The sequence below is a fragment of the Silurus meridionalis genome, chromosome 14 (assembly GCF_014805685.1).
Source record: "Silurus meridionalis isolate SWU-2019-XX chromosome 14, ASM1480568v1, whole genome shotgun sequence".
NCBI lineage: Eukaryota > Metazoa > Chordata > Actinopteri > Siluriformes > Siluridae > Silurus > Silurus meridionalis.
In genome coordinates this window covers 4,571,136-4,581,667 of record NC_060897.1, presented here as the reverse complement: position 1 = coordinate 4,581,667, position 10,532 = coordinate 4,571,136, and the positions used below count along the sequence as shown (strand labels likewise).

At 36.1% G+C, this 10,532-nt stretch overlaps 2 protein-coding genes and 4 non-coding genes across 6 annotated transcripts in view; all 6 read right to left on the bottom strand.

Annotated features, from left to right (window-relative positions):
* Positions 1-247, bottom strand: part of hrob (homologous recombination factor with OB-fold) — an 8,848-nt gene extending 8,601 nt beyond the window's left edge. The window contains exon 1 of the mRNA XM_046866257.1: positions 43-247. Coding sequence (XP_046722213.1) covers positions 43-54 — 12 coding nt within the window. The 5' untranslated portion in view covers positions 55-247. The remainder of the gene's footprint in view (positions 1-42) is intronic.
* Positions 248-2,973: 2,726 nt separating this feature from the next.
* Positions 2,974-5,529, bottom strand: rps11 (ribosomal protein S11). Its single transcript, XM_046865453.1, has 5 exons — positions 5,378-5,529; positions 4,131-4,265; positions 3,850-3,925; positions 3,491-3,620; positions 2,974-3,168 (listed from the first exon to the last, which is right to left on the bottom strand). The coding sequence occupies exons 1-5, from the start codon at positions 5,390-5,392 to the stop codon at positions 3,045-3,047; spliced, it is 480 nt and encodes a 159-aa protein (XP_046721409.1). The 5' UTR covers positions 5,393-5,529; the 3' UTR covers positions 2,974-3,044.
* Positions 3,329-3,413, bottom strand: LOC124397395. The gene has a single exon (XR_006927916.1). It is a non-coding gene; the product is annotated as a small nucleolar RNA SNORD35 (small nucleolar RNA).
* On the bottom strand, positions 3,724-3,808 carry LOC124397394. Its single transcript, XR_006927915.1, has one exon. It is a non-coding gene; the product is annotated as a small nucleolar RNA SNORD35 (small nucleolar RNA).
* LOC124397396 lies at positions 4,009-4,093 on the bottom strand. The gene has a single exon (XR_006927917.1). It is a non-coding gene; the product is annotated as a small nucleolar RNA SNORD35 (small nucleolar RNA).
* On the bottom strand, positions 4,335-4,420 carry LOC124397397. The gene has a single exon (XR_006927918.1). It is a non-coding gene; the product is annotated as a small nucleolar RNA SNORD35 (small nucleolar RNA).
* Positions 5,530-10,532: the final 5,003 nt, after the last annotated feature.

Genomic DNA, 10,532 nt, shown 5'->3' with positions numbered 1-10,532 from the left:
TTATCAGCTAGCTGCTAAACAGTTAGCTCTCAGTCATCTCACCGCAGTTGTCATGTCCTCCAGAGAAGGTTGAACATCAGAAAGAGAAGAAGTATCTGATATTATAATCCAAAACAGGTGTTATTGCCTGGTCACATTTTTTACATAGAAAGAAACTGCGGGTGAAACAGCATCCGGAAAAATAAACACGAGTCGAGGATTAGCAGCTTGGCGCCGCCACGTTCGAAAAGAACGTGATGTGCTACGTGATGACGAATGCGGAAGTGGGCGGGGCCTAGTGTATTTTTTAATTATTTTTTTATTTAGTTACCTAAATATGAAGCAAGGCACATATACAATATAAGTGCAAGGTACTATTAACTTTATTTAACTTTATATTCTGAGAAAGCAAAGGGGAAACAAAGGTTTGGGTCTCCAAGTTCTTTTATGATTTAAGTTTCTGGGCCTTCACACTTTTTATATATTGCAATGATGAAGAATAATTATGAGTAAAGTCTATTTTAAAAAAAATAAACCAAAATTAAGGTTTCGTCTTCATATATTTGCATTTATGAAGTAATAATTTGCTTAATAAAAAAATGTATTTCATTTATTAAACAGGAATTATCTAATAGCACTCCAAGCATAATTAGTTTTCTAACAAAATTGGGCAATAACTACATTTTTGTCTCCAACCAATAAAACATATCTTCCCAGAAAATTCTGGAATATACACAAAAAAAAAAGATGATGATCAGTTGTCTCTATGTCCAAAAAACTAATACAGAGTCTCAAAAACTCGGATGAGGGATATATACATTTAAATATTGGTTATATATTGGTTTTCTTTGCTTTAGAAGCCACTGGAAAGCTAATAAGAGCTAAGATAAGCTAAGCTAAGCTAAAATAAGATATACCTTTATTCATCCTACAGTGGGGAAATTTCTATGTTACAGCAGCAAAGAAAAAGAAATGTGCAAATATATATATAAAAAATAGACATAGTAAAAATATATTCATTACAGTGTATAAATACAAAAGAAAGATACCTCTGTAGTATTGCACATAGACAATGTAATATTGCATGCCTTCAAATTAGTGTTATTTTGAATTTTTGGTAACCGGTTCTCTGGAAGCAGCTCTGATTGTAAAGTCTAATAGCAGCAGGGAGTAAAGACCTTCTGCATCGCTTCTTCAGACACTTTGGATGTAACAGTCTGTCACTGAAGGAGCTGCTCAGAGATGAAACTCTTTCATACAGGGGGTGAGAGACGAAATGATGATAATTTAGCTCCCATCCTACTTTCTCCAACCTCCTGTACAGTGTCCAGGGGAATCCCCAGGTCTGAGCTGACCTTCCTGATTCTGATCATATACTGTGCTTGCATTTTTTTTTTTTTTTTAATTGTTGGTTTATCATAAGTTTGCAAAATACTGTTTTGGTTGTTGGATATAGTACTGAATTGAAACAAGAGTGATGAGTTTTTTGGGAAGCATTGTTTCGAGGTCATTAACATTAAAAAGAAGTGAAAGTTCTCATGATCCATCCGGTATGTTAACAAAGGTGGGTTTTTTTTTCTTACTAGATTTATAAAAACCTTTTGGATGGCATTTACAACACAAAGTGTTTATGTTCACAGCAGAACAGAAGTCATTGAAGGATAAACTCCCATTGGGGCTTAACCTGTTACAATATTCTGTACTGTTGTCCACATTTATATATATATATATATATATATATATATATATATATATATATATATATATATATATATATAAAAACAGGATGTGCCGGTTCGGTACGTACCGCACAAAATCGCTTGTCATTTTTTTTAATTAACACAGTTTACTGTTATTATTAATATTTGTGATGATCAACATTTGAACCCCAACAACCCCATGTCCCTCCTCTGCACATGTCCAAACCATCTCAATCTCGCCTCCCTCATATTGTTTTCAAAACGTCCTACATGTGCGGTCCCTCTAATAAACTCATTTAGACCTATAGAACACTGCATGCCCACAGAGAGCAAAAGAACATGAGCAATTAAACAGCCAGACATGTTTTTATGTAAAAATTGTAAGGAAACATCCAGCTGTCTCTCTTCATTTTCACATTATTCATTATATTTACAGACAGTTTAAAATTTGGAGAATAAATTGTTCAGTCTAAGGAAGTGTTTGGGTTTTGCAGAAGTACTTCACAGACTTAAAGAACTGAATTCTGGTCAATGGTGTGTTGATTATTTTTCAGTTTAACTTAAAATGTAGTACACTGATTCCTTAGTCATCAGTTATCAGCATTAATCCATTATGTTGGCACATATTTACATTTTGTATGAAATAAAATTTGTTCTATAATTTTTATATTAAAAACACTGTAAATAAAATGTTATTTACTTAAAAGCTAAAGAAATCTCACCTATATTTTCTATTTTATTCTGCAACAAAGACAATGAAGTTTTGAAGGTCAAATTCTTGGATATTAAACAGACCCTGTCTGTCCCTCAAGTGCCTGAATCCTGTCTTACATTCTAAGGTGTTTATTTTACTTAATTGGTTTATTTTATATACTGCAATAAATGGTCATTAAATTGCCCTGGTTAACTGCAATGGAATAATGCTTGGTGCATGGCTTATCCATGTTAGATAAGGCATCTAATGTCTTAATAGCAAAACGTATACCTTAGTTAAAGCACTTAATTTGTATCAGGTAACTGGGATTTAAGGATATTAAAGCATTATTTCTCAATGCTGGTTCCGCTGGTAACTTCCTCTGATGGAAGTATGAAGACAAAAGCATAAGATTTTATATTTATATAAAAAAAATAAAAGCCTTTAGTGAGGCTCAAGATGTTCAGGATTTTTGATTATAGAATGTCAAAAAGCTTGTTAGATTAATAGTCTGTATAACAGGAATGTCCTGGCCTGCAGCACATGGTTAAAAAGGCTACATAGCAACGGGGAAAGGAAAAAAAATTAAACGTGCACACATCTATCGAACAGATTTATTCCACTTCCAAGTCATGGCAATACAGCAGAAACCAGAAAGCGTTCAAACAGATTTAAAACTTCTGAAATTGTTTCTTGGCTCCTGCTGCTTTGGTGACCTTCAGCACGTTGAACCTCACAGTCTTGCTGAGGGGTCTGCACTCTCCGACAGTGACGATGTCACCTACGCTCACATCCCTGCATGAAACAGACAGAACAAAAATAGATTAGATGCTTGGACACAAAAATGCACTTCATCGGGCAGCACACATCAGCCGGGGAGCCATGGCAACAAAGAGACCCACACATTACTTGAGCGGTACTGTATATTACAACAATGACACATAAAAAAGGAGATAGAGCCGCATCAGCAAAGCCATTAGGCGTTGTCGTCAGAGCCTCAAAGGCTTGGAAGACCATCGTGAGAAAAGACATCATTTGCAGCTTAAACACAAGATCTATAGCAGTTTAAATAAAGATTCAATTTTACAGCCAATTAGATTGGGCAAAGTTTATTCACCTGAAGCAGGGGGAGAGGTGGACAGACATGTTCTTGTGCCTCTTCTCAAAGCGGTTGTACTTGCGGATGTAGTGCAGGTAGTCACGGCGAATGACGATGGTCCTCTGCATCTTCATCTTGGTCACCACACCTGCAGCATGAACACTTACATATAAATTTACCTGCATTTACAAAGCAACTTGCCCCAAAAAACAACCCACAGCTATTTAATTACAGGTCACTTTTTTTTGTTTGTAGATGCATCAGTACTGCCATAAGGCAATGTCGTCAGAGCCCAAAGGACTTGGAAGACCATCGTGAGAAAAGACATCATTTGCATCCCAGGACAGAAAGCTGAAGCTCAAGCCAAGAAAACGTACCAGACAGAATACGGCCTCTGATGGAAACGTTGCCGGTAAATGGGCATTTTTTATCAATGTAAGTGCCATCAATAGCCTGTGAAAAGAAAATAGACACTAAATCTTCAAACATAAAACACAGGGTGCATAGACTTGCCAAAATAAACAGACAACCATTTAAAAACTGCATCAGCATAGCCATTAGGCAATATCCTCAAAGCCACATAGGCTCAGAAGACCATCGTGAGAAAAGACATCACTTGCAGTCAAACATTAAGATTAGAAATTTTAAGAGATCTCACCTCTCTTGGGGTTTTGAAGCCTAATCCGACATTTCGGTGGTAACGTGGCAGCTTCTCTTTTGCACCTGCGTCGCCGACCAACACTCGCTTTTTGTTCTGGAAGATGGTGGGCTGCTTCTGATAGGACCTTTCATTCTGGAAAGAGAGGGAGACACGTTATAGGATGTGCGTAAACTGCATTAAACGGGACGTTAGTAGGGTTTAGAAACTGCATCAGTGTCGCCATTAAGGCAATGTCGTCAAAGCGCCAAAGGCTTGGAAGACCATCGTGAGAAAAGACATCATTTGCAGTAGGAGGAAATCGGACAACCCGAAACGAGATAAATAGGACAATTGAGTTAAATAAACAAGTAGTGATTTAGTTTGATAGAGAAACAAAACTTTTCGATTTCCTTCTGGGATTAAATCATGTTACAGCAGACAGGTCAGACTTACAAATCACTATTAATAACGTAGGATCTTGAGGTCAAGTTAAAAAAGCTAAATGAGTAAGAAGGTAAAATTATATAAAGTTAAAAACATACACTTTCAAAGAAGTGCAATGGGGTAAAACTGAACTGCACATTAAGGTGCAAGTTAAACGTTGCAAAATATCCTACAACTTAAGTTGAACTATTAAGTCGATATCAGGGTTTTAATGTAAACAAACTGAGGGGTTTTGGAAGTTATTGGATTTTATGGAAACCTGAGTTGAAATGACTTCTTATACATAGTCTACATGGAGGAACACTTATCCAAGATTTGTGTGTGTCTATAGATATACACTTTGGTGATTGGTTTCCCAGTGTTTCACACGAATTTTAAGCAAATCTCCAAGGTTGGAAACATGTGGCTGATATGATGCACAGTCGTGTGTTGGCTATAAAGAGTTTTTTTTTTCCAGACTGGGACGACAGCCAGGTGTGTGTGTAGGCCTCATACAGATACCAAACACTCAAGAAATAATCTACATGAAGAAAAAACATTAATTAAATCATAGAAATGAAGAAAATCGTAACAAAAGATCATGTCTCAGTTTAACTCTACACCAAGAGAACACGCTTCATCACCACGCGCGGCCCTCGCGCCTGTTTCCGCTCCGCGCGAGCGCACAATCTCGCATAATTTTAACAAAAACTTCGATAAACGACCAAATTCACACACTGGCCCGTTTCCTGCGCTTATATAGAGCATTAAATGCCGAACCCGACCCGAATTTAGTGCAAAAAAGACGCTTTAGTGCTACCACGCCGCTCGGCTGAACGTACCTGAGTGTCCGCCATCTTTGCCAGCCGAGTCGTAAAGAGAACTACACATGCGCGAGAGAGACGGAAGAGCAGACCGGCCGGAAGTGACGCACACCAAAGGGGGCCGTTTCAGCACAAAGATGGACGGACAGAATAGAGTTTTTCTAGATATATTTTAAGGTCGATTATGTTTATTAATTAAGGAAATTACATACTTAAGTTAAAAAAATAAAATTCATAAAATGTTAGAATATTATTTAGTATTATTATAAAACACATACATATTGTATTAAGCAATTAAGCAAAAGCTATTAAATTATAAGGCAATAAATTATATCATATGCAAACACACACACATTTATATATATATATATATATATATATATATATATATATATATATATATATATATATATATATATTGTAAACTCAACAGAAATTGTGAAGTAAATGTTTTATTTCCTACTTTAAATGAATAATATATTAATAAAATAATTTTTATGTAATTTATTGGTACAAAAATTAGTAAAATGTTACTCCGTACTTTCAAGCCACTCACAAAGTCAATATTATTACAGTGATTATTATTCAACTTGAAAACATACACAACAATGCCAGAGTTATAAAAATGTTTTTATTAGAGTTAGTGCAGTGTCACTGAGGCTACACACCCCGTACCAAAAATGTGATTTGCAGTACATCGAAATATGATTTGTTGTAAAACTCAGATTTAGTTTTGTGCATGAGCGAAATTCCTGCCAACATTTTTACGAGTCTAGTTAGAGGTGACCATCTGTGAGGAATACAAGAACAAAGAAACAAAATCTGGTTATAAAAGACAAATAAAAAAAAATGATGTGCAAAAATAACACTAGAGTAAAGCAAAACAAAAGCAAACAATACAAGAATAATAAAAAATTAGAAACAAAGTAACAAATGAAATTATTACAAGCAAAAAAGATTGTTATATAAATAATAGAAAGTAAATAAAATTAATAAAAAGTTATAAATGTACAAAAATGTATGTACAGATGCGCGACAAAAGTATGTTGCAAAAAAAATGTAAAACAGATTTCCTCTTTTAAAATAATAATATAAAAAATAAGATGTTTGATTTACATTAACATTTTTTATTCTTTTTTTTATACTCGCTCAGTCAACAGCCAGATAAAACCACGGTTTAATAGGTTTTTCTATATCTAGATCAGTGGTCTGTGCACAAACATGATTTCTTCTCTAGAATAGGAGCATACAAATATAAAGTAAAAAAAAAAATATGCATGTAAATAAAATGAACAAACATGCTTTAGTTTCTAATACCGGTATTAGCCAAACTAAAATAGATCAATTCAAATACTATTTTATTTAGTTCTTTTGTTAGATGTTTTTATGTATTTGATTGATCTCACACACCATTTAATTGTAACAGTAATTACTTAAAAACGATGCATACCTGACACTGTTACCCTTTCTCTCCCGATCCTGAGGCATCCTGAGGTTGCTCCAGCCCCAGTCACGTCCCACCTCATGAAGATTGTGGACCTTTAAAGAAGTAGATGCCGAACTCGCAAACATCCCGAACCATCTAGAGACGTACCAGTGCCATTTGGATCCCACTTTATGTGGAGTTTTGACATTGGAGCTCCTGGAGTGTTTAAAGGCTCTGGCGTGGAGAAGCTGGTGTTGGATCTGTGATGATCTCAAATGTTGAGCTATTTTATAAGTTGTTCAGTAGCTCCAAGTTTTATAAACACAAAAGACTGTATAAGACTGTAGAAAGATCATTACTTATAATCTTATACTCCAGTGCTCATGTTAGTTCTCACTCTCCAGTGTTCTGTATTGTTTAAAGACTATAATCACACTCTTGATGTCACCCAAATGAGGATGGGTTCCCCTTTTGAGTCTGGTTCCTCTCAAGGTTTCTTCCTCATAACATCTAAGGGAGTTTTTCCTTGCCACAGTCACCATGGCTGCTCATCAGGGATAAATACACATTGTTCACCTTAACTGTTGATTTCTGTAAAGCTGCTTTGAGACAATGTCTGTTGTGAAAAGCGCTATAGAAATAAACTTGACTTGATTTTTTGTCTGGTTTGCAGACAGGATCGAAGATCACTTTCCAGGGAAGTTATTGTGGAAACATTGTGGACTAACATACTGTTTACATGCTGTTGTTTTGCACCTCTTGACTGCTGCTACTGCTGTTTTTTGCACTGCATTGTGTCTGTTTATATTTACTCCCAGTTATAGTCTTTACAGTTCTCTTTGTACAGTACTGTATAATCGAAGTATACAGTAGGTTTACTGTCGGTGCTATCTTGGGTTATGTGTTTTGTCTTGTGTTGTCTGTCTGCACTGTCTGTCTGTACTGTTTTTCGTCTGCACTGTTTGCACTAGGTTTCACTCGATGCACTTTATGTAGCTTTGTGTTGTGTTGTAGCTCTATGTTGTTGTTTAGTGTAGCACCAGGGTTGTGCAGGAACGTTGTCTCATTTTTATTGTGTACTGTGTAACATTGTGTATAGTAGAAATGACAACAAAAGCCACTTGACTTGACTTGACTTAAATGGTTAGCCTCTGTGCTCTCAAAAATATTGTTTGCTTTGAGATCTTGCTTCATCCTCATAACGTTCCTCTGCTGCTCCATAAGAATGTTTAGTTTAGTTAAAATATAATAGAGAACAAACATGCTGCAAGAAACACAGGAAATGCAAGGTTTACCACACCACCCATGCTATGAAACGAGCCTTATTATACAATTGTACAAAGAGAACTGTAAACACTATAACTGGGGGTAAATATAAACAGACACAATGCAGTGCAAAAAACAGCAGTAGCAGCAGTCAAGAGGTGCAAAAAAACAGCATGTAAACAGTATGTTAGTCCACAATGTTTCCACAATAACCTTCCTGGAAAGTGATCTTCGATCCTGTCTGCAAACCAGACAAAAAATCAAGTCAAGTTTATTTGTATAGCGCTTTTCACAACAGACATTGTCTCAAAGCAGCTTTACAGAAATCAGCAGTGAAGGTGAACGGTGTGCATTTATCCCTGATGAGCAGCCGTGGCGACTGTGGCAAGGAAAAACTCCCTTAGATGTTATGAGGAAGAAACCTTGAGAGGAACCAGACTCAAAAGGGAAACCCATCCTCATTTGGGTGACATCAAGAGTTTGATCATAAATCTTTCAACAATACAGAACACTGGAGAGTGAGAACTAACATGAGCACTGGAGTATATGATTGTGAGTAATGATACATTACATACATAACATACATTGTAACATACAATGTATGTTAGAAAACAAAAAGAAATCGTACATCTTATGACTGGGTCATGGCTTGAGAGGCTGGAGGAGTTTTCTCTGGATGAGTTTCTCTATGATTTGAAATGCCATGGTGACTGTGCCGCCTGTTCAGGAGCGAAATTGTGTCCCGTTGCCATGCAAACTCATTGTGATGTTCTGTGAGTTCTTGTGGCATTCTGGCAGAGCTTCCTGCTTGACTTGGCTGATGGGAAATCTGGTGAGGTGGCAGAGTTTGTTAAGGCAAGTTGAATGTGTGGCACAATGACTGACTAAGAGTTTTTTAATATGACTCAGAGGCAGGACTTTTCCCCAAAAAACGAGTGGTCTTGAGGTTTCCTTTATCTAAATCTCACCTGGGGACTTTTGGTGCTATACAGAAAGATGGTTCTGTCTTTGTCTTATAGGACTTGGAGGTAGTTCATTAGAAGCTGAACAAATTCTTTTGGACAGTGGCTGTATTTAAGAAGCTTGTGGCAATACATTTTTTAGGGGTGTCAAAGCCAATCAGTAGTGTTTTGTCTAAAGAGATGGCAGAAACATGAATGCTTACTAAATTTCATGAATGTTCATGTGAAGATAATATCCCCTTTTTTGCAGTTCAAGAAGAAATGTGACAGTCATGTGATGACCTTTAATTGTCACAGAACTTTTTTTTTTACTGAGCGTAATGAAAAAGGAAGCCAGTAGACGGCGCTGTGCCGTAAGGTAGGCTGAAAGTCAGCAACCCAAGGTGAGCACAGCATATTAGGCACACTAGGAATGGTAAGATTCACCGATTCACATCGGTGCATCGAAAAAAATTAAAGATGTGATTCATCGATTTAACAAAGTGTGCATTGGATACAAGTTGGCATTTCTTTCACCATCCATTGGTTTTTGATAAATTTGCATCTGTAAAAAACGATGAATTTATATATAATTAAAAGTAGGTGAGCTATATTTTTATTATTTAGAAAGTGACCAATAATTTGTCACCAATAATTTATATGCATGAGCTCATTCTCTCAGCACCACTGCTGCTACGTGAATATAACGTATCACAACACTACTGTGTCCTGAGAGGCACATAAAATACAGATTAACATGGCAGAGGTAGAGCTGTATCTTCCTGGAGACAGAACAGGAAATTGTTTATTTAATTTTTTTGCACTACAAAGGCGTGTTTGTGAAAGGGCCATGGATTACAAAGTCAAAAAGCACTTTTTATGATTGTTTTTATATCAATTGTTATGAAGTAAAATTATGATTTGTTGTCTTATTTGAACCAAAGTAATAACAGCTAAGTATCTGTACCATATGGATAGCATAGCATCATGTTTTTTTCCATTGCATCATATTGTGTTGAATCAAACATGAATAAATCTTAATGTGGTGAACCGTGTCACATCACATCGGTAGCTGCTTCATATGTATCTCTCATTTATCTTATCATTGGCCTCAGTTATTATTCCTGATGTCAAGTCAAGTTTATTTCTATAGCGCTTTCACATTGTCTCAAAGCAGCTTTACAGATTTTAAGAGTTAAGGTGAACGATGTGTATTTATCCCTGATGAGCCGCCATGGTGACTGCACACTAATTAATATAAAAAAACATTTCATTGGAAAGCGGTATAACATATACAGTATGTTTACTGGTCTATGTTTTTGTTGTCTGCACTGTTTGCACTCCATTACACACAATGTATTTTACGTAGCGAGGACACTTACTTTAGTCCTTAGCTCTGTATTCGGTTATGTTGTTTTATGTAGCTCCAGGGTTCAGGAGGAACGTTGTTTCATTCCACTGTGTAGTGCGTCAGCTTTATATGGTTGAAATGACAATAAAAGCTTCATGACTTGACTTGACTTGACTTGAAATTACACAT

Coding starts and splice junctions, on each gene's coding strand:
- rps11 (XM_046865453.1), bottom strand. Junction 3,926..4,130: donor GCTTCAAAACCCCAAGAGAG/GTGAGATCTCTT, acceptor TTCTTTTCACAG/GCTATTGATGGCACTTACAT. Junction 3,169..3,490: donor CACCTCTCCCCCTGCTTCAG/GTGAATAAACTT, acceptor TGTTTCATGCAG/GGATGTGAGCGTAGGTGACA.